Source organism: Theropithecus gelada, chromosome 20, assembly GCF_003255815.1.
Source record: "Theropithecus gelada isolate Dixy chromosome 20, Tgel_1.0, whole genome shotgun sequence".
Lineage (NCBI taxonomy): Eukaryota > Metazoa > Chordata > Mammalia > Primates > Cercopithecidae > Theropithecus > Theropithecus gelada.
Genome location: NC_037688.1, coordinates 47,293,856 through 47,320,094, shown reverse-complemented (window position 1 = coordinate 47,320,094; position 26,239 = coordinate 47,293,856). Strand labels below are relative to the sequence as shown.

The window sequence follows — 26,239 nt, the reverse complement described above, 5'->3', positions numbered from 1 at the left end:
TGGCAGAGTGAAATTAGCGTCCCAGGTTTTGACTGGCCTTTCCCAATTCCTAAGGCTCTGTGTATGTGTGTATATACCATATAGGCCTGTATGGATTAGAAATTGTGTGTGTGGCAGGCAGCAGGCTCCCTCCCGCTGGCACCTGAGAAGTCTGTGTCCAGGACTCTCCGCTGGCCACTGAAACAAGCCAACGGGAGATTGCATGGGAAGCTTGCTGGCCAGACTGGAAACTAATAAAGCGACCACACTGTCACTAAACTCATCAGGCTTCCAGACAGGGCAGAGCCTTCTCAACACAGGGGGAAGTCTAGCCTGAGCTGAGGGTTGCTGGAGAGGGTGCAGCCACCTGATAACTTGTCTCATGCCGTTGTACTCAGGTCCCTTCCACGGCCTTCCACACTCAGGAGCCCTCATCTGTGGTCAGAAAGACAGGACAGCGCTGGCAAGGCCACTTCCAAAGTCTCAGTGCTATGGCTATCCCATGCCCCCAGCACACATTCCACATTCTTCTTTAGGGCCTTTTAATAAACTGAGTCAGATTACAGTCAAGCAAGGAGCCCTGGGGCCCGTTAGTCGACTTTGTACCTCTTTGTTCTGGAACATTACATCTTAATGTTTAGCTCTTAGAATCTGACCTTTTCCTCAAGTTTGGGGGCATCTTATTCACTATAACTTCCAAGTATTCACATCGTCTCCTTCTGAAACAAAGGCAAGTGTTTTAACTGTCCACCGTGAATCAGAATGTAAGATGCCATCTGCTGTTCATCACTCTGCACAGCCAGCCACTTCCAACATGAACATACTAATTTATTCATTTATCACCACAAAGCTTGCTCTCTGAGCCAGTCACTCTTGCCTCGACTGAGCTGTAAGCAGCTTTGGGGAAGGCAGGACCAAACGACACTGGAGAAGGGGCCGCAGCTTCTCCAAGGTGGGGCGGGCCTGGTGCCACCCTCCCCGAGATCACTGGAGAAGGGGGCTGTGGTTTCTCACAGGTGGGGCAGGCTTGGTGCCACCCTCCCTGAGATCACTGGAGAAGGGGGCTGTGGTTTCTCACAGGTGGGGCGGCCCTGGTGCACCCTCCCCGAGATCACTGGAGAAGGGGGCTGTGGTTCCTCACAGGGTGGGGCGGCCCTTCCTGAGACGCCTATTGCAGGGAGTAACGAGTGCCATGCAAGGGTGCTTGTTTATTCTTTGAGACGTGAACTGTAGGCATCTGCGGTGCTGGGGTTCCTGTGCCGCCGGTAGGGGCCCCAGTCCTCCTGCTCCCGAATGGTTCTCTGCTGGTCACTCCCGCTGGAACTGCCGCTGGTGAGCGTCTCGTTTGACGCTCGCGTGATGATGATCTGTGGAACGACCACTTTCTTCCTGCTGGACTTTTGCTTTACATCAGGTTTCTCTAGAGGAAAAAACATCCAGGCATTTAGCAGATGTGTGGAAAGCTCCTTCCACCTCCTGCCATTGGTCAGAGGAAAGGAATTAGATGTATGGTTAGCAGAAGAAATGGGTGAGTCCAAAAGTGATCAAAACTGTCCATGAACATTCCAGGGCTTCATGGATTTGCAACTCAGCCATGAGGGTTGCTGATGCTGGACACCCTTTTTCAGGGAAGAAAACGGGAGAAACACTTCCACCGTCCGCGGCAGGGTGGCGTCAGGGCGACCGGCACCAGGAGAGAGGGCACACGTCCCGGCAGGGGCCGCCTCAGAGCTCAAGGTTCAGAGACATCATTTCCACTTCAAAGCTTTCTAATTCTGGTAAAGCCCTCTGTCCAGAACTTTATTCATTAGAATGTTCTAGAAATGGACATTTCTGATGTTGCTCACATTTTCTTTTTTCTTTTTTTTTTTTTTTGAGACGGAGTCTGGCTCTGTCGCCCAGGCTGGAGTGCGGTGACCGGATCTCAGCTCACTGCAAGCTCCGCCTCCCAGGTTCACACCATTCTCCTGCCTCAGCCTCCCGAGTAGCTGGGACTACAGGCGCCCGCCACCTCGCCCGGCTAGTTTTTTGTATTTTTTAGTAGAGACGGGGTTTCACCGTGTCAGCCAGGATGGTGTCGATCTCCTGACCTCGTGATCCGCCCGTCTCGGCCTCCCAAAGTGCTGGGATTACAGGCTTGAGCCACCGCACCCGGCCTCTCACATTTTCTTAAACTTGTTAAGGTTACAAGGAACGCCTGACACCTGTGAAACTGCTGAGCCTGCCAAGCATTGCCAACTACGAAGCAGAAGTGCTCCTTCGCCGACTGCTCTCCTGGCCGGCCACCCGCCCCCTTCCTGGACTGTCATGCTATGGACTTCTGGGAGGGCAGGACGGAGCTCGCACTCTCTGCACACACGTGTGTGGTACAGGGTTAGAAGACTCACAGTCACCTTTTCACAGAAACATAACTACAGTGGGTATGTTGTTCTACAGCTTTGTGGGGACACTTGACAGCTCACGAACCTGGATGCGAGGTAGATGGACAGCTGGCAATGGCAGTGCCGGTTTATTATTTTATTATTATTAGTTTTTGAGACGGAGTCTCGCTCTGTCACCCAGGCTGGAGTGCAGTGGTGTGATCTCGGCTCACTGCAACCTCTGCCTCCCGGGTTCAAGTGATTCTCCTGCCGCAGCCTCCCGAGCAGCTGGGACTATAGGCTCCCGCCACCACGTCCAGGTAATTTTTGTATTATTAGTAGAGATGGGGTTTCTCCACGTTGGCCAGGCTGGTCTCAAACTCCCGACCTCAGGTGATCCACCGCCTCGGCCTCCCAAAGTGCTGAGATTACAGGTGTGAGCCACCACGTCCGGCCGACAGTGCTGGCTTTTATCGTGTACCTGTTCTGAGCCCTAGAACAGTGAAAAATGACACACGGCAGCTTCTGCTATAGTCTCTGACAACCCACATTTCACAGACAAAACTGAGGCACAGACAAGCCAAGCCACCTGCCCAAGGCTCGTCAGACTGGGGAGCCACAGAGGCCAACTCGCCTGCCCAAGGCTAACCAGGTGGGGAAGGTGGAGAGGCCAAGTCGCCTGCCCAAGGCTCGTCTGATGGGGTATTCAGGCCTCGGCCTCTCCCTTTGCCTGCGGTGCTGTGTTACAGAGCCTCATCTGTGTCAGCTGCCGAATGCCCCACAGCTGCATTAAGCACTGAGAAATGTCCCTTTTCTTTTTTTGAGACAGGATCTTGGTCTGTGGCCCAGGCTGAAATGCAGTGGCATGATCATGGCTCACTGAAGCCTCAACTTCCTGGGCTCAAATGATCCTCCCACTCCAGCCTTCTGAGTAGCTGGGACCACCAGCATGCACCACCACACCCAGCTAATTTAAAAATTTTTTGTACACTCAGGGTTTTGCCATGTTGCCCAGGCTGGTCCCAAACTCTCAGGCTCCAGTTATTCTCCCACCTCACCCTCCCAAGGCGCTGGGATTACAGCAGCCATGAACCACTGTGCCAGCCCTTTTCTTCCATTTTTACAGACAGGGTCTCACTCTGTAGCCCAGGAAGGAGTGCAGTGGCTATTCGTAGATGTGATCATAGCAAACTACAGTCTTGACCTCCCAGGCCCAAGTGATCCTCCTACCTCAGCCTCCTGAGTAGCTGGGACCACCGATCTCACCTGTGGGACCATATTATTCCCACACCAGCATACCTGGCTCACTTTTTTTCCTTTTCAGTAGAGATGAGGTCACCTTGTGTTGCCCAGGCTGGTCTCAAACTTTTGGACTTAAGGGAGCCTCCTGCCTCAGTTTCCAAAGTGCTGAGATGATAGGTGTGAGCCACTGCGCCCAGCCTATTCCCAATTTTTATCTTTTTCAGACAGTGCTACAGTGAACATTCTTGCATTTATGTGCTCACACTCTTTGGAGGGTTTATCTATTGGTAAATTACTAGAACTTCTGGGTAAATGGGTATAATTCACTTCAAATTTTGGTAAATACTGTCAAACTTTTCTATAGAGACTACGTCAACTTACATTTCCACAAAGAGACTATGAACTTAGAAAGGTGTTCCCTATTCCAAACTTATAAAAACATTTGCCTATTTTCCACTTTTTCTCTTTTTTGTGGGGGAGTCAGGGTCTCACTCCGGTGACCCAGGCAGTGAGGGCAGGCACAGCCCACCTGGAGCAGCCACTGCAAAGGCACCAGCTGCAGCAGACAAGGCATGGCCAGGGCTGCGTGCTCCACGGATCCCACGGGAGACAGGAACAGGCAGGAGCCTCCCCTCTCCTGAGTTGATGCGGCAGGGGCCCAACCCAGCCACAGCCATGGCCCTGGGCATCCCTGTGCTCTCAGGGCCGAGGAAGCACCCCCAACCCCTGCAGGCTCAGCAGTGCCTGCTCCCACTGTCTGGCCTCTCCCCACTTCCACCGCCCACTCCAATTCCCACCACCCGCTCCGACTCCCACCGCCCGCTCCCACTCCCACCGCCCGCTCCCACTCCCACCGCCCGCTCCGACTCCCACCGCCCCCTCCGACTCCCACCGCCCGCTCCGACTCCCACCGCCCCCTCCGACTCCCACCGCCCGCTCCGACTCCCACCGCCCGCTCCCACTCCCACCGCCCGCTCCCACTCCCACCGCCCGCTCCGACTCCCACTGCCCGCTCCAATTCCCACTGCCCACTCCAATTTCAGAGCAAAGTTGAGGCCAAGCCCAGGCACTGCCATGACCTGGCCAGGTGTACATGCACTCAAGGCAATGCTGACAAGCCAGCCCCCGCCGTCTCGATCCCCCTCCAGACTTCAGGTCCTGACGAGCATGGGGAGAAAGGTGAGGGGGACCTGAGGGCACTTCAGCCTGAGCCTGCAGGCATCCCTCAGCACGAACAGCCTGGACACCATGGACAACATGATTAATGGCAGCGGGAGGCAGAAAGGCTCTTGGGCAGAAAGGAGCAGGGCCCCAGTGAAGCCCCACCTTCAAGCCAGGGATGGCCTAAAGCCTGGCTGTGCGCAGCGGCCGGACCCCACACTTGCTCTCCCACACACCGCTCACTGTTGTCTACCTGGCTCGCCATTTGCAGGTGTGGGATCTGGACTAGGAGTGTGAGCCGAGTGCAGTCTGCTGGCTGAGTGGACAGTACAAGCCCAGCAGGTGTGAGCAAAACCCAGGCAGAAGTGCTGCGGTCACAGAGGTTTCTGGCTAGCAAAGTGACACCCTAAGGCTCCCGTGACAGCAGCAGGTGGTGGCACGACCAAGACTCAACAAAGCCCCAGCCACCCAGACTCAAGTGATCCTCCCACCTCATTTAAAATTTTTGTTTTGGGCCGGGCGCGGTGGTTCACGCCTGTAATCCCAGGACTTTTGAGAGGCCGAGGCAGGAGGATCACGAGGTCAGGAGATCAAGACCATCCTGGCTAACACGGTGAAACCCCGTCTCTACTAAAAATACAACAAAAAATAAGCCAGGTGTGATGGCAGGCACCTGTAGTCCCAGCTACTCAGGAGGCTGAGGCAGAAGAATGGCGCGAACCCGGGAGGTGGAGCTTGCAGTGAGCCGAGATGGCGCCACTCACTCCAGCCTGGGCGACAGAGCGAGGCTCCGTCTCAAAAAAAGAAGAAATGGAATCATACAGCATGTGACCTTCTGCGATTGGCTTTTTTCACTCAGCATATTTTTTAATAGCTCATAGAAGTGTTCCATTTCTCTTCTTACTCAAAATTTTCTTGCAATCAAGCATACTCTACCTTCATAAAAATGTTACAGGCCAGGCGCGGTGGCTCAAACTGTAATACTGGCACTTTGGGAGGCCGAGGCGGGCGGATAACAAGGTCAGGAGTTTGAGATCAGCCTGTCCAATATGGTGAAACCCCATCTCTACTAAAAATACAAAAATTAGCCAGCCATGGTGGCGGTTGCCTTAAGCTGAGGCAGAAGAATTGCTTGAACCGGGGAGGTAGAAGTCTCAAAACAAACAAAGTTACAAAAGTGTTTAAACCAGCCGGGCGTGGTGGCCCACGCCTGTGATCCCAGCACTTTGGGAGGCTGAGGCAGGTGGATCAGCTGAAGCCAAGAGTTCAAGGCCAGCCTGGCCAGTGTGGCGAAACCCCATCTCTACTAAAAATACAAAAAAATTTAGCTGGGGATGGTGGCGGGCACCTGTAATCCCAGTTACTTGGGAGGCTGAGGCAGGAGAATCTCTTGAATTTGGGAGGCAGAGGCTACAGTGAGCTAAGAGCTGAGATCGCACGACTGCACTCCAGCCTGGGCAACAAGAGTAAAACTCCATCTCAAAAAAAAAAAGAAAAAAGACAGCGTTCAAACACACAAGAAAATAGAATATTTTCTATTGCACCTAAGCAGCGCTCAGCCTCAATCAGTATTTTGTTGTCTTGTTCTTTCTTCATTTTTTTCCTATCTTTTTTTTTGAGATGGAGTCTCGCTCCATCACCCAGGGATGATCTTGGCTCACTGCAACCTCTGCCTCCTGGGTTCAAGCGATTCTCCTGTCTCAGCCTCCAAACTAGCTAGAATTACAGGTGCACACCACCACGTCCAGCTAATTTTTTTGTATTTTTTGTAGAGACGGGGTTTTGCCATGTTGGCCAGGCTGGTTGCGAACTCCTGACCTCAAGTGATCCGCCCGCCTTGGCCTCCCACAGTGCTAGGATTACAGCATGAGCCACCGCGCCCAGCATCCTGAGTATCTTTAAGTAATTTCAGACATGATTTTACCCATAAATGTTGCAGTATACCTCTTTATCAGATAGGGATTGTGTTTTAGCATAACTACAATAGCACTGCCACATCTAAGAAAATTAACACTGACTCATCCCCAAATACCCAATCTGACTGTCTCAGGAGTGACTGAGCCCAGGTTCTAGGTCTCTCAGGTTTCCTTCTAACATTTCCTTCCTTTTTTCCCAAGTTCTTTATTTGTGGTAGAATTTCCAACACTGTGGAATAAGCTGACTGTAAATCTGTGATGTGTTAGATCTGTTTGTATGTTTGTGAATTTTGTAACGCAAAAATTTAAGCATATACAGCAGTGGTTATGATAACAGTATAATATATCTGTACTGGTCTGTTTTCATGCTGCTAATAAAGACATACCAGAGACAATAATTTATTCAGGAAAAAGGTTTAATGGACTTATAGTTCCACATGGCTGGGGAGGCCTCACAATCACAGCGGAAGGGGAGAAGGAGCAAGTCACGTCTTACACGGATGGCAGCGGGAAGAGAGAGCGCTTATGCAGGAAACTCCCATTTTCAAAACCATCGAATCTCGTGAGACTCATTCACTATCACAAAAACAGCATGGGAAAGACCTGCCCCCATAATTCAATCACTTCCCACCCAGTTCTTCCCACATGTGGGAATTCAACATGAGATTTGGGTGAGGACACAGCCAAGCCATATCAATATCCCAACAGCTGCCACAGTGATTAACTCATGGCCAAACTGTCTCCCCATCATGGCCCTTCTGTTCTGGTCACTACTGCTCCATAGTAATTTACCCCAAGCCTCAGCAGCTTAAAACAACTACTTGCTTTTCTCTGGATTTTATGGGTTCAGGACAGGTTTGGCAGGACAGGTATCACCTGTGGTTGCCCAGGCAGCTGCAGGCATCTAAAGACTCACTGAGACGTCCAGGGCGGCTCTTGGGGCTGGACACTGATGCTGGCTCCCCCTGAGGTGCACGCCCCAAGCTGAGACGACTCCAGGATCCAGCCAGAGCCTGGAATCACTGACGGCTTGTTCACTCACAAGTCTGGCTCCTGTAGGAAGGGCTTAGGGACCAGGACTGCTAACTGCACTGCTTCCCAGGTTCAGATTCAGGTTAAACCACTTCCATCACCCTCCAAAGTCCCCAGGACGGGCTTAGGGACCAGGACTGCTAACTGCACTGCTTCCCAGGCTCAGATTCAGGTTAAACCACTTCCGTGACCCTCCAAAGGCCCCTTGTGTTCAGCTGTGGTCGACTCCCATTCCTGCCCAGCAACCACTCATCTGCTTCTCTCTGCAATGTGTTCGTCTTTTCTGGACATTTCATGTAAAGGGAATTGCAGTATGAGTGGTCTTTCCTCTGGCTTTTCTCACTTAGCGTCCCACCTTCAGGATCCTTCACGGTGTGGCAAAGGAGTCAGCAGCCTGCTCCTCACCGTCGCGCAGCCCGTCACCACACGGAGAGTGTGCACACTTCATCTTCTCTCCTGAAACTCTGTCCTCACTCTGTTGTTTTCCCTTCATGTCCACCTTCCTCCCACACCTCTGGTGTGACAGACACTGCTGGGGCCTTTCCAACAGGCGGTCCTCCTTCCCCCACTTCCGTTGCTGGTAGAGGTCCTGCCCACTGCTGTGCTTCACAGCTCCCTCCAGCCCCTGCGGAATCTGCACTGTTGAGTGTGTCCTAGAGAGGCTGGGCAGGCGAAGCCTTCCTGGGAAAGGTTTCCTTGCTAATATAAAGCAAGGAGCAACGCCTTTGAAGTAGACGCAGTCCTGCCTGCGTGTGGGGGCTGTACACTCACTGGGGGCTGTGGACACTGAGAGTGGTCACGAAGAGACATGCAAAGCCCTTGATGTCACGGCTGTGCTAACAAGCCAACCTGGAAGCCCTGCCTCTGACCCTTCATTTGTGAGACATTAAATCCCTGCGTTAAAACTGTGTTTACTTAGCTTTTCTGTAACTTTCAGCTAAAAGCACCCTGACAGACAGGTAGCATTTTCCAAACCGCCACCCTAAGGTGATGCTATTCCTGCAGACTTCCACCCTCTAGTGAGGGGTTCCAAAGCTAGGAATTCAAATCCAGGCCTTTTTTCCAAGTCCAAGGCCCAGAGCCTCCTACTTCCAGCTCTTGATCCCACAAGCCTATCTGAACCAGTCCAGACCCAGCTCCTCTGCCTAGCAGGCCAGTCATTCCCGACACTCTTTCTTGTCTGACCCGAGTGGTTCATTTTTTTTTTTTTTTTTTTGAGACAGTCTCACTCTATAGCCTAGGCTGGAGTACAGTGGCGCGATCCCGCTCACTGCTACCTCCGCCTCCCAGGTCCCGGTTCAAGCAATTCTCCGCCTCAGCCTCCTGAGTAGCTGGGATTACAGGCAGATGCCACCATGCCCAGCTAATTTTTGTATTTTTAGTAGAGATGGGGTTTCACCATGTTGGCCAGGCTGGTCTTGAACTCCTGACCTTAAGTGATCCACTCACCTTGGTCTCCCAAAGTGCTGGGGTTACAGGCGTGAGCCACCGTGCCCGGCCGAGTGGTTCATTCTTGTGATGAAACTGAAACACTTCCTCCTCGCACAGGCCCCCAGTCTCCTCAGATGACAGGCTCTGCGGGTTCTGCCTGCTTGACCCTTCTGAAATTCGTACTGCAAGGCCTCGCTGGCTCCCACTGGGCCAACAGCAATGGGTCTCTGATGGGGCCACCTCCCCTGGGAACTTGCTTCCCTGTTGGTAGGCACAGACCCCATCATGCCGCCCTCGTTTTTTATTTTTAAATATTTGTTTTTTGTAGAGACGGGTCTCACTATGTTGCCCAAACTGGTCTTGAACTTCTGGGCTCAAAAGATCCTCCTGCCTCAGTCCGCCAAGTAGCTGGGACGACAGGTTTAACTGCGCCAGGCAGCATCTCCATTGTTTAAACTATTTAACACTTCCAGCTCCATGTGGTAAAACTGATGGAAAACTTTGTATTCTAGCTTCTTCCTACTGTTAGGGCCTCATCTTCCCCACACACACCCAAAGGTCTGGTCACACTAGGCTGTTATAAAGGACGCCTTTGTCGCACCCAGGTTCTACTCCTCAGTCACCCTCCACAATGTGCTTGCGCCAGCAGCCCTCGGAGAGCTACACTCCAGCCTGGGACGGCCTCCCAAGGCTCTGTTCCAGTGCGCGGAGGCTGAGGGACTCCCGGTGGCACCAACATACCCAGCCCTCCAGGAGAACCTCAGGTGAGACACACGCACACTGCTTCAGCCCCTCGACCACCTGGTACACACTTATCACTCGGGAACTGACCTACATTTTCATTAAACTTATGTTTTCAACCAAGAATTCTGGATATTTACCTCCTACATAAAGTTCCTAAAACAAACCAGTTTCAACTTTAGGGCGCGTGCCTGCTACTAGTGTCCATCCGGTAAGGTCTCAGAAGTGGGCTCCTCACCCCAGCCCCAGATCCTCCAAGCCGCTGACCTCGCTTCGCTCCCTCCCGCCGTCTCCTACCTTCCTGCGAAGCTGCCGGCGACAGGTGCTTGGCTGTCGCGGACGCCAGGTGGAGGCTGTCCACAGGCTTCTCCGACTCCCTGTCTGCCTGCCTGGTTTCCTGCGAATGCTTCTCCATCAACTTATCCTTAGATTTTGGAACCGAATGGATGGATTCCTTCTTTTGCTCCTCACCTGAAACATACGGATCACCCGTCAGACCCGGGACTTACCGAATCCAGGGCAGTGGGTCCCATCGTCTTCAGTCGCCTGTTTGGGTCTAGAATAAGCTGGCTTCAGTCTCGAGTCTCTCCGTTTCCGTAACCGCCTCAGGCGGGAAGACACTTAAGGCGCCGTCCGTGGCGGACTCGGCGGCAGGAACGGTTCGCCCCGGGCCGAGGTCGGCGCCTGCGCTCGCGCCGCCCCGCCCAGCCCCGCCCTGGGCCCGCGCCGAGGGGCGGAGACGCGGGGAGCCCAGCGCCTGCGCCCCCTTTACCTTTCCTGGGTTTCTGTTTGCTTTTGGAAAGGCCCATAGGTGAGCCCACCGCCCCCGCCGGCGCAAGCCCGGGTCCCCGCACCTCCGCGGCCGCGCAGCCCTGAACGACCGACAAGAGGTCCTCGCGGCCGCGGCGCGCGTCACCATGGCGACCGCGCGCCGCGCAGCCCCGCCCCGCCCCTCTCGCGGGACCGGCCACCATCCTCTCGCGAGAGCAGCCCGTGCGACCGGAAGCGGGGCGGTGACCCCGGAAGTCCCCGCCGGGCGCAGCTTGGTCGGTTCGATCGCCGCCGGGACCTGACGCCGCCCGGAGTCGGCGTCCCTTCTCTCTCTCCGGGTGCTGCTCCTGTCATTGTGGCCATGGACGGTAAGAGGTCGCGGCCGTCCTCCGGGGACTCGCGCGCGGGGCGGGGCCGCTTCTCCCACTGGCGTGGGCTCCGCCCACCTGGGGCCGCGGGCGGGACTCGGGAGAGCTCTCGGGCCTCGACCCTCGATCCCAGACCCGGGACCCCTTCCCCAGGGCCTCGACCACCGACCCGGAACCCCTTCTCCCGGGCCTCAACCCCCGATCCCCGACCCAGACCCCTTCCCCGGGGCCTCAACCACCGACCCGGGACCCCTTCTCCCAGGCCTCGACCCTCGATCCCCGACCCGGGACCTCTCCCCTGGGGACTCGACCACCCACCCGGGACCCCTTCTCCCGGGCCTCGACTCCCGGCCGCCGACCGGGACCCTTCCCCAGCCCCCGACCCCCAACCCGGGATCCTTTACCCCGGGCCTCGACCCTCGACCTGGGACCCCTCCTCCCGGGCCTCGACCCCCGATTCGGGACCCCTTTCCCCAGGCCGCCACCTCCAACTCTCAACCCGGTACGCCTTCCCCGGGGCCTCGACCTCCGACCCCCAACCATGGACCCAAGACCTAGACTCCTGACCCAGGATCCCTTGCCCTGAGCCTCGACCCCTGACCACCGACCCAGGACCCTTTTCTCCACCCCTGGCACTCTTCAGCGTCAGGTGCCCTTCCCCGCCAGCTTGGTAGAGGGGACTGAGCGATGCCTGTTCGGCCCTTCGGGCCCTGGAATATCGGGTCAGAGGGCACAAGAAAAAGTGACAGTTGCACCCCCTCCCTCCAAACAGCATCAGAACGAATGAGAAGAGCTCAGACAAAAGTGTTCCCTAAGTGCCAGGCCCTGGTCACAGCAGCTCTTTGGGTCCATTCTCCAGATGGAGAGGCAGAGGTCTGAGCAGGAGCCAACCCAAGGCAAGGGGCTCCAGGCAATGGAACACCCTGGTTCTGACCTTCTCCACCTGGGGCCGGCTCTGTGCTCAGGGATACTAAAGAACAGGATGAATCTGGCAGATTGAAGTCCTGCATTTGCTGAAACGTTGGGCTGGTGTGATGGGCATGCTTTTAAAAATACTTTTTGCAGGACCCAGTGCAGCGGCGCAGCCTGTAATCCCAGCACTTTGGGAGGCCGTAGGTGGGCAGATCACAAGGTCAGGAGATCGAGACCATCCTGGCTAACATGGTGAAACCCCGTCTCTACTAAAAATACAAACAGCTGGGCGTGGCGGTGGGCGCCTGTAGTCCCAGCTACTCGGGAGGCTGAGGCCAGAGAATGGTGTGAAACAAGGAGGCGGAGCTTGCAGTGAGCTGAGATCGCGCGAGGCACTCCAGCCTGGGCGACAGAGTGAGACTCTGTGTAAGAAAAAAAAAATACTTTTTGAAGTGTGAGAAGCTATAGTACCACCGTGTCATCATGAAGGAAATGTGTACAGATTTTCTACAGATTGCCTCGAGAGAAGATGAAAGATAGCATCTACCTCCCGCCACAAAAAAGTAATGCTGGCCAGGCCGGGTATGGTGGCTCAGGGCTGCAACCCCGGCATTCTGGGAGGCCAGGCGCAGTGGCTCAGGGCCCCAGCTCTTTGGGAGGCCGAGGTGGGTGGATCACGTGAGGTCAGGAGTTTGAGACCAGCCTGGCCAACATGGTGAAACCCCATCTCTACTAAAAATACAAAAATTAGCTGGGCGTGGTGGCAGGCACCTTTAATTCCAACTACTTGGGAGGCTGAGGCAGGAGAATCACTTGAAACTGGGAGGCAGAGGTTGCAGTGAGCCGAGATTGCGCCACTGCACTCCAGCCTGGGTGACAGAGCAAGAATCAGTCTCAAAAAAAAAAAAAAAAATGTGACTTTTCACTCCACAGCTCACTCACTCTTTTGAGGGGACTTCTCTCAAGCCCATGTCAGATTTCCACAGAGTCAGATTTTGCCTTAGCTGGGTTTTTGTGCTGCCGCACACGGCTGGAGAAGAAAGCTGAGGTGAGGAGGGGTGGTTTGGCCAGCATCCCACGGTGAGTTGGGTGGGAAGGCCTGCGTGGCCTGCACTGTGTCACCTGGGTCAGGCTGGCTGTTTTCCAGTCACAGATAACCTTGGCCTTGACCACACTGCACTGATAGATGACAGATTGAACTTGGCCTTGACCACACCTACACAGACAGGTGATAGATTGAACGATGCACGATGCCCGAGCTCACTGGAACCCCAGGAGTCTCGTCTTGGAGCCTTGATTTGCATTTGTAAACACTCCGTAACCTCACTCTCTTACAGGCTCCATTTCCTCATTCTGGCTGGTGTGGTGAAGCCCTTTCAGGAATCAGGGGTCACTCTCCAAATTTAGCAGTTGAATGAATTCAGATCAATCCTACTTTTTAAAAAAAATTTTTTTTTCTCTTTTTTTTTTTTTTTCAGACAGAGTCTTGCTCTGTTACCCAGGCTGGAGTGCAGTGGCCGGATCTCAGCTCACTGCAAGCTCCGACTCCTGGGTTCACGCCATTCTCCTGCCTCAGCCTCCCGAGTAGCTGGAACTACAGGAACCTGCCACCATGCCCGGCTAATTTTTCGTATATTTAGTACAGATGGGGTTTCACCATGTTAGCCAGGATGGTCTCGGTCTCCTGACCTCGTGACCCACCTGCCTCGGACTCCCAAAGTGCTGGGATTACAGGCATGAGCCACTGCACTTGGCCAAAAAAAATATTTTTTTCTAATAGAGATGAGGTCTGACTACATTCCCCAGGCTGGTCTCGAACTTCTCACCTCAAGTGATCTGCCCGCCTCCACCTCCCAAAGTGCTGTGATTACCCGCTTGAGCGACTGCCCGGTGGAAATCAGCTCTTTGATGCCTAAGAGTTACCACCTTGCTATTTTTATCCATTTACCTTTGGGGAGAAAGAGTCTGTAAAAAGTGAACTGTCAAGTACTGAACTTTTAAATTGGCCCAGGCTGGCCTCAAACCCCTGGCTTCAAATGATCCACTGGCCTCGGCCCCCCTAGAGTGCTGGGATTACAGGTGAACTTTTAAATTGGGAAAGAATCCCAAGGGGCTTTTGCAAAGTTGCATTAATTATAAACCACCATCTTTTGGATTCTAACCATGGCCAAAAGATGCTGCGTCCACGACCTCTTCCGTCCTCACACTAACCCTCTAAGATTGACTGGTGCCGTCCTCATGTTCCTAACAAGGCAACGGGGAGGGAGCGTCTGCATTTGCTGGGCCCTGTGGCTAGCAAGGGGCCAGGGCTGGCACACAAATCTGTCTTGTGCCTCCCTTGTTGGGGGGCTCCCCGAAGGCCCCAGGCAGGTGTGGTCTGTGTCTGTGTTCTAGCTCCTGGTGTCTAGAAGGATCCTAGTAAGTCCCGCCTGCTAGAAGTGTAACATCCCATTCCCAATCCTCAAACCATTCCCTCTCTCTTTGCAGATACCCTGTTCCAGTTGAAGGTATGTACCGAACGGCCGTTCACCCCAGCCCTGTTCTGGTGAGGACAGATAGTGTAAGCCACACTCACTCAGAGCCACAGAAACAGCTGGGCAGATGATGTAATAGTTGAGTGACCACCACACAGGGCTCAGACTGCTGACCAAGGAGGGGATTATTGAGCCAGCTTGGTGACATATTAGCTCTTTTCTTATCAGGCTAAGTGGAGGCAGATCCTTAGGGTCATGTATGAAAGACGGAGTGTTACCTTTTTTTTTTTTGAGATGGCATCTCGCTCTGTCGCCCAGGCTGGAGTGCAATGGTGCGATCTCGACTCACTGTAACCTCTGCCTCCCGGGTTCAAGTGATTCTTCTGCCTCAGCCTCCTGAGTAGCTGGGACTACAGGCGCCACCACCACGCCTGGTTAATTTTTTTTTTTTTTTTTTTTTTTTTNGGTTTCCAAGCGCAGTTTGCATAAAGAGACATGAATAGAGTTTCAGGGAATGGGCGCTCCTAGGTAGTGCAATACTTTATTATCTGTTTTTTGTTTTTTGTTTTTTTTTTGAGACAGAGTCTCGCTCTGCCGCCCAGGCTGGAGTGCAGTGGCCGGATCTCTGCTCACTGCAAGCTCCGCCTCCCGGGTTCACGCCATTCTCCTGCCTCAGCCTCCCGAGTAGCTGGGACTACAGGCGCCCGCCACCGCGCCTGGCTAGTTTTTTGTATTTTTTAGTAGAGACGGGGTTTCACCATGTTGGCCGGGATGGTCTCCATCTCTTGACCTCGTGATCTGCCCACCTCAGCCTCCCAAAGTGCTGGGATTGCAGGCGTGAGCCACCACGCCCGGCCCGGAGTGTTATCTTAAGAAAGACAACTTGGATATTAGGCCTTGGTGTTCCGCTGTGTGGACTCATTCTTTGAGATCGTTTGAAGGAGAGCTTTCTGAGTATTCCTTCCATGTGGGGTGGTGGTTGCAGCTTCCAGTAATCCAGGGCAGGTTTCTGTGCATTTCCCTGGGACGTGCTCCTGGCTGCTCCTCCGTGGCCGGCTTCATCTTGCCTTGTCGCTGGCTCTGAGCTCCTGGGATCTTCTGCCATCATGGTGGGTCTGTCAGATGCTGCTGGGCGCAGAGGGGACCCGCTGAGGCCTGCTTGTGTCCTGAACCCTGTGGCGCTGTGCTGGCCGTCCTGAACCCTGTGGCGTCGGTGGTTCCAGATGGGTCGCCAGAGGCCCTGTTTCCTTGTGGTGCTGGCAGAGCAGTTAGGCCCCCAGCAGCTGTGTGTGCTGCCCAGCAACCTGTTGCATCCACAGCATTCTCTCAGGATATCATTTTCAGGTGTGTTTTTACCTGGAATTCCGTCTTACGACTTGGGGGTAGCCTGAAATGAGTTTTCTTGAGTCTTTCTTTTATGTTGAAATCCATCTCTAAGCAGGGGTTGAGACCAGAGCGAGAGGTTTTGGACCCTTCGCTCTGGAGGAGGCCTTGGGTGAGGGTGTTGACGGAGAAGAGACACTGGAGAAAACCCAAACAGCGCCTGAGGCAGAGCAGACAGCTTCCTCCTCCAGCTGGTGCTCTCTCTCACCGCCCGGGATGCACGTCCGCAGGCTTCGTGCCTTCCCTGCCGTGTGCTGGGCCCAGGCTGGCTGATGGGTGCTTAGAACCTGTGTGGGCACAGGTGTGGGGGTGTGGAGAGCAAGGCCTGGGGGATGGGCTCCACGTGTCTGACCCAGGACGTCCTGGCTTCTGCTCAGTTCACGGCGAAGCAGCTGGAGAAGCTGGCCAAGAAGGCGGAGAAGGACTCCAAGGCAGAGCAGGCCAAAGTGAAGAAGGTGAGACCCTGGGGGCCGTGGGGTCATGACTCTCCTGGTCTGTCTTCTGTCCTCTTCTGCCCTTATTTTTGTGTTCTGTTTTGTTTTGATGCCTTTTGGGGAGGGGCAGGGCACTTTCTACATCATAATTTAATCCTCACCTTGAGATATATATATATGTGTGTGTATGTGTGTTTGTGTGTGTATCTATATATGTTTTGTTTTGTTTTTTTGAGACAGAGTCTTGCACTGTTGCCCGGGCTGGAGTGCAGAGGTGCGATCTCATCTCACTGCAACCTCCGCCTCCCGGGTTCAAGTGATTCCAGGGCCTTACCCTCACACGTAGCTGTGATTACAGGCTTGCACCCAGCTAATTTTTAAATTTTTTTGTAGAGACAGGGTTTCGCCATGTTGGTCAGGCCGGTCTTGAACTCTTGGCCTCAAGTGACCTGCCCGCCTTGGCCTCCAAAAGTGCTGGGATGACAGGCATGAGCCACTGTGCCCAGCCTAATCCTCACCATGATTTCTCAGCCTCAGAGTATTTGCTTCCCACATGAGACAAACAGGAAGGGAGGTGCTGTGTGTGGTGGAGCCCGGAGTGGCTTCTGTCCTGCTCTACAGCCCCTGCCAGACCTTCCCAGCCCACCGAGGGCGTCCAGAGCATAGAGATGAGTGCATTGCCTTCATTCTTTTCCTTCTTTCCATTTCCAACATTCTGAACTTGATTTTGCCATAAACTACAGGAAGAGGGCTTCTAGCTAGCTGCCTGCCACGATCCTATCTTTTGGTTTGTTTTTGTTTTTTTGTTTTTTTGTTTTTTTTGAGATGGAGTCTCGCTGTCACCCAGCTGGAGTGCAGAGGTGCATCTCGGCTCACGGCAACCTCTGCCTCCTGGGTTCAGATGATTCTCCTGCCTCAGCCTCCTGAGTAGCTGGGATTATAGGCTTGAGCCACCAGGCCCGGCGGATCCTATCATTTTTCTCTCCCTCCTCCTTACAGAGCTGGTGCCTAGGGCATCATGGGGTGGAAGGGGGCGGGAGGCTCACAGGGGTGCCTCTCCAGGAGGGGCCCCCTCCCCATGATGGACAGGGCAGAAGGAAAGGAGGGATCTAGGCCGGGCGCAGTGATTCACACCTGTAGTCCCAGCTACTCGGAAGACTGAGGCGGGATAATTGCTTAAGCCCAGGAGGTGGAGGTTGCAGTGAGCGGAGATCACACCGCTGCACTCCATACTGGGCCACAGAGCGAGATTCCACCTCCAAAAAGAAAAAAGAAAAGAAGATGGGATCTTGTGCAGCTCTTAAGACTGCGTAATCGGTGAAGTAGGTCCCAGGGTATTGGACTTCGATAATTCTTCACCCACAACCAGGCTCCCAGGGAGAAAGGAGCTCGGAGAACTGCCTGCCACAGGCTCTGAGTGTCGCCCGCTGTGTCCTGTGCCCGGTGGAATGCTGGAGGGGTGCAGCAGGGAGCAGAAGCCTGCTTGTGGGGCTGGGCTGGGGCCTGAGTGTTTGCATTTTTAGCTCAAACATCTCTGGGGAGAGGCCCGCCCACCCTAGCCAGTGGCGTCCAGGAGGAGTCAACACTGGGCTCCTGCGGCCGGGCGCGGTGGCTCACGCCTGTAATCCCAGCACTTTGGGAGGCCGAGGCGGGTGGATCACGAGGTCAGGAAATCGAGACCATCCTGGCTAACACGGTGAAACCCCGTCTCTACTAAAAATACAAAAAATTACCCAGGTGTGGTGGCGGCGCCTGTGGTCCCAGCTACTCGGGAGGCTGAGGCAGGAGAATGGCGTGAACCCGGGAGGCGGAGCTTGCAGTGAGCTGAGATCCCGCCACTGCACTCCAGCCTGGGCGACAGAGCGAGACTCCGTCTCAAAAAAAAAACCCACTGGGCTCTTCTGCAGGGGGCACACACACCACCAAGTTCTTCCAGCCTCTGTTTCCCCGTGTTTCAGGCCCTTCAGCAGAAAAATGTAGAGTGTGCCCGTGTGTATGCCGAGAACGCCATCCGCAAGAAGAACGAAGGTGTGAACTGGCTTCGGATGGCGTCCCGCGTAGACGCAGTGGCCTCCAAGGTGCAGACGGCCGTGACCATGAAGGGGGTGAGTGCTGGGCCCTGGTGCCAGGTGGGTGGCATCTGCCCACTGAGGCAAACATGGGCTCTGCGGTCTGGATCTGGAGCAGCTCAGAGTTGAGGGAAGCTGGGTCAGCATGGGGTGGGCAGTGCTGGCGGGGACACAGGTGAGGCTGCACCGTCACTTGCACTGATGCCTCAGGAAGGGCCTCTTGATAGGACCTGGGCTTTTTTTTTTTTAAATATTTTTTTTTAGAGACTCTCTTGCTCTGTCACCCAGGCTGGAGTGCAGTGGTTCAGTCTCAGCTCACTGCAGTCTCAACCTCCTGGGCTCAAGCGATCCTCCTGCCTCAGCCTCCCAGGTAGCTGAGACCATGATGTCAGGCATCCACCACGCCCGGCTGATTTTTTTCATTTTTATGTAGAGACAGCGTGTCTGTGTTGGCCTCGCTGGTCTCAAACTCCTGGCCTCGAGCAATCCTCCCACCTCAGCCTCCCAGAGTGCTGGAATTGTAGGCGTGAACCACTCACTGTCACTGGGCCCGGCCAGGCCTCGGTCTTGGCAGCTGCCACAAGAGACGGAGCCTGCATGGCCAGGCTCATCTGCTGGGTCAGGGAACGTCACAGCAGAGCCTTCGCTGTCGCAGGCATTTCCTTCCCACAGTGCGGGTGGCCAGGAGGGCACGGGGGTCCTGGAAACCCCACGTCGTTAGCCTTTTCTCCAGGGACCCCACCCTGCGTCTCCACAGCCTTTTCCGTGGAGTTGGTCTTTCCATAGGACCCAGATGATGGCTCAGCCCAGAGCTGGGGTTTTGTGGGTCAGGGCTGGGGTGCCGCAGCTCTCCTGTCAGAGCCCAGGGGACTCATCCCTGGTGCGTGAGCTCCGCTTGCCTTTCATCCCGTTCCCTCCTGCACCCTCTCCTGTCTCAGGTGACCAAGAACATGGCCCAGGTGACCAAAGCTCTGGACAAGGCCCTGAGCACCATGGACCTACAGAAGGTCTCCTCAGTGATGGACAGGTTCGAGCAGCAGGTGCAGAACCTGGACGTCCACACGTCGGTATGTGCCCCTGCCCTTGGGCTGTGGCCTGGGGACATGGAGGGTGTGTGGGCAGCTCGTGGGGGGTGGCCCACAGGCTGACATGCTGTCTCTGCATGCCTGTGGTTGCTCCCTGACGTCACCAAGCATCCTCTGTGCTGGGTCCCTGCCAGGACCCTGACAGGTAGGGTGGACAGGGTGGCAGCGGCCTCCTGCAGGCACCTGGCTCCTGTGGGGAGGCTCAGACAGCAAAGAAGCATGCAGAGGTGTAGAAAGATGTCCAGCCAAGGCAGCAGGCATGGCGCAGTCAGAGGGTGGGGCTGGGTGTGGGGGCAGGAAAGGCTCCTGGTGGAAGGTGAGTCAGAGAGAGTCACTGAGAGAACAGGGCAAGAAGGTGGCTGGCTGTGTGAGGGAACGAAAAGTGTGGTTGGACCCTTGTGAAGCTGAGTGGGGCCTCGTGGGCCTGGGCCCCACCTGTTGTCCAGAGCGTGCCCCTGCCCCCAGGTGATGGAGGACTCCATGAGCTCGGCCACCACGCTGACCACACCGCAGGAGCAGGTGGACAGCCTCATCATGCAGATCGCTGAGGAGAATGGCCTGGAGGTGCTGGACCAGCTCAGCCAGCTGCCCGAGGGCGCCTCTGCCGTGGGCGAGAGCTCTGTGCGCAGCCAGGAGGACCAGCTGTCACGGAGGTAGGGTCGGTCCCCAAAACGCTGTGTGCCCTGTACTCTGGTCCTGTGGGAAGGGAGAGGGCATTGGGGGTTAGAGGCTGGAGGAGAGCTTGGGCTAAGGCTCTGACCAGGGAGCCCTGATCTCAACTCAGAGGCCCCGGCCGCAGCTGCCCCCGAGCCAAGCCGCCCGCTGCTGCCCCATCCTGCTCCAGCTGGCTTGGAGGCTTCAGTGTGGTCGGGCGTGGCGTTTACGCACGTCTGCAGTGCACTTTAGAATACTACGCCCTTCCTAATGGATCAGGTAAAAGTGGGACGGGCATGTCTGTTTCCAAGGCCTGTCACTCGTTCTCTCAGCACACTGAGGAGGAAAAGGGTCATTGCACACCACACGGAGGAGACACCTTCACCGGGAGCACGTGCTGGTCAGAGACCCCTTTCCCCGCCCTGACCCGAGTCATGTTGTTGGTTTCCAGGTTGGCCGCCTTGAGGAACTAGCCGTGCCCCGCCGCAGTGCACCACCTCTGCCCCGTGGTGTGCTGGAAGGTTCCTGTCCTCTCCCCACCGCGTCTTGCCTTTGTGCTGGCCCTGTGGAGCTGTGACCGGCAGCCACTCTGTGTGTCTCGCCTGCCAGGCCTGCATGGCCTCAGGGTGTTCCTGTTCCTTTAGGTTGGGCGGTGGGTCTGCGTCCTGGTGTTGAGTTTCTGCAAATTTGTGGGGGTGATTTCTGTGACTCTGGGCCCACAGCGAGGAGGCCAGGAGGGGCCCTGTGGACTTTTACCCAGCACTGTGGGGGCCTTCAGACTCTGGGGCAGCAGACATGCTGCTTCCTCATCAGCCAGAGGGGGTCAGGGCTACCCTGTTGCCAAGCAACTCCCTGAGGCCTCTCCACACCCCCTCAGCGGGCAGGAGGTCCCACCATGTGCACAGACATAGCCCAAGGAGGTACCACAGGCCTGTGTGTGCTGGAGGATGTCAGGTGCCACCCCGCGCCATCCTGGTGGCATTTACAATGACACCCTCCTCCTCCATGATTCCAGGAGTGGGGTCTCGGCTGCCCCTACCAGCTGGCTGAGCCCCCTGGCCTCCTGCGCTCCCTCAGTTCCTAAAGCTGCCCAGTCCATGGGGACAGAACTGTCACCCAGATCCACATCCAAGTGTGCCCACCCTGCCGTCTTCATCCTCACTCAGCTGCTGCCTCTGGAGGTGCCTTTGGCCACGTGGGCTGTGCTGTCTGTCTCCTCGGCAGAGCCCCTCTGCGGGCTGGCGCAGTCTGAGAGGATGTGTCTGCGGCTCCTCCCAGTGGGCAGCCTGGGTCTCCCAGAGGACCTGTCCCTGGGGCCTCGCTTCGGACGATGCTGCCTGTGTCGCCTCTGCCGTCTGAACGACGGGGTGCCTGCCCAGCGTGGAAGCCACAGCAGCTGGTGAAGGGCGCTCAGGAGAGCCGTCTTTAGCTGGGCTGGGGTTGGGGCTCCTTTGAGGACAACCTGCCAGTGTGGCCCTGGAGAGCTGCCAGCAGCTCTTGGGACGGACTTGCTGGGAGGCTGAGGGGCTTTGGACCTGCTGTCTTTTCCATTTCCTAGAGTTTACGTCATTGTCTTGAGGCTTCCAGGATTTTTTGTTTTTTTGCCAAAGTAGAAAAGGCAGGTGGTGGGCGGCTGGTGGGGAGTGTGGGTCCCCGCCCCCTCAGTCCCGCGCATCCCTCGCAGCCCACACGGAGGCCGCAGCGGTGTCGTGGCTGTTACGTGCAGGAACGTGGAGACCCCAACTTTGGCTCACTGCGTTTGGTGTTTTTTTTTCAGAACTTGGGAGCCCCAGGGAGGGGCTGGTGTTGGTAGGTCCTGGATGTGGTTCCCTCCAGCCTCCCCAAAATCAACCCTGGCGTTGAGAGAACGTCCTGTCCGTCATGGGTAACAGCCTTGGGGAGGGCGCAGAGCTCTGCAGAGCCATGGCCGGGTGGGGGCTGCCTCAGTCCTGTCCTCTTGAGCACTGGGGAGAGGGGCCTGTTCATCTTTTTCCTAGAATGCTGTTGTAAATAAACAAATGGATCCCTGGAAACTCTCAAGCTTTGCTTTGGAGCCTTGGGTGAGCCTCTGGATGTGGCCATCTCCCCACAACTGAGGACGGGCACCTGGAGTGTTCACTGCGGGGGGCTGGGCAGACGGCAGTGCTCATTCTCAGACCCTGTCCAAACCGACAGAATCTCCTGTGTTAGGTTCTTACTTTGAAATAACTTGGCCGGACGCGGTGGCTCAAGCCTGTAATCCCAGCACTTTGGGAGGCCGAGACGGGCGGATCACGAGGTCAGGAGATCGAGACCATCCTGGCTAACACAGTGAAACCCCATCTCTACTAAAAAAATACAAAAAACTAGCCGGGCGAGGTGGCGGGCGCCTGTAGTCCCAGCTACTCGGGAGGCTGAGGCAGGAGAATGGCGTGAACCCAGGAGGCGGAGCTTGCAGTGAGCTGAGATCCGGCCACTGCACTCCAGCCTGGGCGACAGAATGAGACTCTGTCTCAAAAAAAAAAAAAAAAAAAAGAAATAACTTAAAATTTGCATAACATGGTCTTTGTGCGCCTCGGCCAAACCGGGACACTTGCTGGGCACCATGGTGCTCCTGGCAGTCTCTAGTCTGACGTCCCCGCTGCACATCCTGGTGCTGCCACCTCCAATCTGGAACAGCTCCTCGGTTTTCTTTCGTGACCTGAATGGTTTGAAACCTGCTGGCTGCTATTTTGTAGAATTGTCCTCTGCCTGGGGGTGCGGTTTTCCCACGATGTGGGGAGGTCTTCATGACTTCTCGGTGGCAGGGGTGTGGCGTCCCTGTGTCTTGGTGCGGGTGAATTTGTGACCTTCACCACTGGGTGCAGCGGCATCCTCAGGCGTCTCCACTGGGAAGTTAGCTTTTTCCCTTTATTACTTTTGAGACAGAGTCTCGCTCTGTCGCCCAGGCTGGAGCACAGTGGTGCAATCTCGGCTCACTGTAAACTCCGCCTCCCGGCTTCATGCCATTCTCCCGCCTCAGCCTCCTGAGTAGCTGGGATTACAGGCGTGCGCCACCACACTCCTGACCTCAGGTGACCTGCCTGCCTCGGCCTCCCAAAGTGCTGGGATTACAGGCGTGAGCCATTGCGCCTGGCCTCATTTTCCCTTTTTAATTCATGTTCCTCTTGGGAAGATCCTTGAAGGTCGTGCAAACCTCAACCCACTTTGCCCTGGGCGTCGATGAAATCACTGGTTCTATTTGGGATTCTAAGGAGGACCCCTCCCCCACTCTCCATTATTTATATCTGGACCTGTTTGTTTCTTGGCGTGGGCTGCAGTGGTTGCTGTTGCTGACTTTGTGACTCGGAGTGTCGTACTGACGGCATTTAGGTCAGCCTCCCCCACCCTGGCACGGGCTGACCCCCAGCACTGCAGGAGGCTCTCAGCTCATCTTGGTCCCTCCCTGCGCCAGCCCTGGAATCAGCCCTTTCTCCAGGAAGCTCCGCTTCCTTTGAGTCGGGGAATGGTATTTAGAAAACCAGAATCTGGGCCGGGCGCGGTGGCTCAAGCCTGTAATCCCAGCACTTTGGGAGGCCGGGACGGGCGGATCACGAGGTCAGGAGATCGAGACCATCCTGGCTAACACGGTGAAACCCCGTCTCTATTAAGAAATACAAAAAAAAAAAAATAGCCGGGCGAGGTGGCGGGCGCCTGTAGTCCCAGCTACTTGGGAGGCTGAGGCCGGAGAATGGCGTGAACCCGGGAGGTGGAGCTTGCAGTGAGCTGAGATCCGGCCACTGCACTCCAGCCTGGGTGACAGAGCGAGACTCCGTCTCAAAAAAAAAAAAAAGAAAACCAGAATCTGGAGGCTGGGCGTGCTGGCTCACGCCTGTAATCCCAGCAGTCCAGGAGGTAAGGCAGGAGGCTCCCTGGAGCTCAGGAGTTGGAGACCAGCTTAGGCAACATAGTGAGACCCCCATCTCTACAAAAAATAAGATAAGCCAGGCATGATGGCATGCACCTGTGGTCCCAGTTATGTGGGAGGCTAGGAGGTTGAGGCTACAGTGAGTGAGAATCACACCACTGCACTCCAGCCTGGGTGACAGAGCGAGACCCTGTCTCAAAAAAACCAACCAGAAAACCAAGACCTGGGTACAAAGTGTGGGCTTCAGTGCTGCGTGCCGCTAGCCAAGAGGCGTCTGCAGCCACCACGGTGCATGGTGGTACAGCCCTCTGCATGCACTAGAGCCACAGGTCCACACCGTTCCGTAGAATTCGGTCCAGTCTCCCCCTCATTTGTAGCTTCTCTGAAAATTTGGCTCTGGCACACTACCTTTCTGCTCATTTGTGCACCAATGAGTTTCAGAATTGCCAGCCACACTCCTGTGAAGGCCCCTAGCTAGAGAATGGCTCTGGGCTGGTGCGGCGGCTCACGCCTGTCATCCCAACACTTCCGGAGGCCGAGGCGGGCAGATCACCTGAGGTCAGGAGTTCGAGACCAGCCTGGCCAACATGGAGAAACCCTGTCTCTACTAAATATACAAAAAGCTGGCCGGTGTGGTGGTGCACACCTGTAATCGCAGCTACTCGGGAGGCTGAGGCAGGAGAATCGCTTGAACCTGGGAAGCAGAGGTTGGGGTGAGCCAAGATAGCGCCACTCCAGCCTGGGCAACAAGAGCGAAAATGTGTCAAAAAAAACAAAAAGCAAAAAAAAAAAACCAGCTCTAAGCACTCCCCACATCCTTTCACAGTGGCTATTACGTGGTAGGTCCACGGTTTTGAATTCCAGTAGTAATTAAGGTGCCACCATCCTGATAGGTTTTCATTAGTACTTTTTGGGTGTGAAGCGTCACTGTGGATGTGTATGTGGACTGGGAGGGGTTGCGTCCCTCCCCTCAGCTCCAGCCACGGAGCCAGCCCCGTCGCTCCCAGGCACGCTTCCCACGTCCTCACAGTCCACGGAGTTCGAGGGGCTTCCCAGAGAGAGAGGGCCCAGAGGGGTGGAGCTTGGGGTCTGCCTGCACCCCAGGATGGGGGTCTGCACCGCGGGGAGGCTCCAGCTCCGCCTCCTGCCTCCGTGTCACCTCTTGCCGGAATTCCCAGCCCTCCAGGGTTGGGCATGCTCCTTCCCAACCTCCTCTGGACAGGTCTGTTTCCAGCCTGAGGCTGGAACTCGGGATGCAGGAACACTGACCGGCACGCGGGAAGGACTCTGGGAAGCAGGTACGTTCCTGGGATGGCAATTAAGGTGCTGTCTTTCTGGACACTGGTGTGGATTTAATGTTGTTAGGATTATTTTCAGACTAGGATTAAAGCTCTTCTCATGAGAAAATACTTGTGGGCAGCAAGCCATGCAGGTGCCAAGGCGAGAGACCGAGGGCACGAGCTGTTCCAGTATCATAAAGAAAATACATAAGAATAGTTATACTAGAAATGGATTATAGCTATGATGATACGTTATTAATAATCAGTTTGTAGCATTACTCTTTATTCTAATATCATAATAATCCTTGCTCTTACTCCCCGGGGGGGTTAGAGAAGACTCTGCTCCACACCTCTTGTGGAGGGCCGGACATCAGTCAGGCCCGCCCACAGCCCTCCGGAGGCCTGACCGTCTCCCTGTGATGCTGTGCTTCAGCGGTCACGCTCCTGTTTCACTTTCATGTTCCACCCTGTACACCTGGCTCCACCTTCCAGATAGCAGCAGCAGAATTAGTGAAAGTACTAAAAGTCTTTGAAATGCATAGAAGAGGCCGGGCGCGGTGGCTCAAGCCTGTAATCCCAGCACTTTGGGAGGCCGAGACGGGTGGATCACGAGGTCAGGAGATCGAGACCATCCTGGCTAACACGATGAAACCCCGTCTCTACTAAGAAATACAAAAAAATAGCCGGGCGAGGTGGCGGGCGCCTGTAGCCCCAGCTACTCGGGAGGCTGAGGCCGGAGAATGGCGTGAACCCGGGAGGCGGAGCTTGCAGTGAGCTGAGAGGAGGCCACTGCACTCCAGCCTGGGCGACAGAGCGAGACTCCGTCTCAAAAAAAAAAAAAAAAAAAAAGAAATGCATAGAAGAGGCCGGGCGCGGTGGCTCAAGCCTGTAATCCCAGCACTTTGGGAGGCCGAGGCGGGTGGATCACAAGGTCAGGAGATCGAGACCATCCTGGCTAACATGGTGAAACCCCGTCTCTACTAAAAATACAAAAAACTAGCCGGGCGAGGTGGCGGGCGCCTGTAGTCCCAGCTACTCGGAGGCTGAGGCAGGAGAATGGC

At 55.4% G+C, this 26,239-nt stretch overlaps 2 protein-coding genes across 5 annotated transcripts; one reads left to right on the top strand and one right to left on the bottom strand.

Moving 5' to 3' along the window:
• SPATA33 (spermatogenesis associated 33) lies at nucleotides 1–10,833 on the bottom strand. Of its 4 annotated transcripts, none has more exons than XM_025371275.1 (3): nucleotides 10,748–10,833; nucleotides 10,160–10,333; nucleotides 1–1,399 (listed from the first exon to the last, which is right to left on the bottom strand). In XM_025371275.1, exons 1-3 carry the CDS (start codon nucleotides 10,779–10,781, stop codon nucleotides 1,188–1,190), a joined length of 420 nt encoding a protein of 139 aa, XP_025227060.1. In that variant the 5' UTR covers nucleotides 10,782–10,833; the 3' UTR covers nucleotides 1–1,187. The 4 variants fall into 4 exon arrangements, with proteins under 4 accessions (XP_025227060.1, XP_025227059.1, XP_025227061.1 ...); XM_025371274.1 differs by having other exon boundaries at nucleotides 10,635–10,773; XM_025371276.1 differs by having other exon boundaries at nucleotides 10,717–10,764.
• On the top strand, nucleotides 10,804–22,045 carry CHMP1A (charged multivesicular body protein 1A). The gene is made up of 7 exons (XM_025371273.1): nucleotides 10,804–11,001; nucleotides 14,401–14,420; nucleotides 16,148–16,225; nucleotides 18,163–18,309; nucleotides 19,212–19,340; nucleotides 19,824–20,011; nucleotides 20,464–22,045. The coding sequence occupies exons 1-7, from the start codon at nucleotides 10,995–10,997 to the stop codon at nucleotides 20,483–20,485; spliced, it is 591 nt and encodes a 196-aa protein (XP_025227058.1). The 5' UTR covers nucleotides 10,804–10,994; the 3' UTR covers nucleotides 20,486–22,045.
• Nucleotides 22,046–26,239: the final 4,194 nt, after the last annotated feature.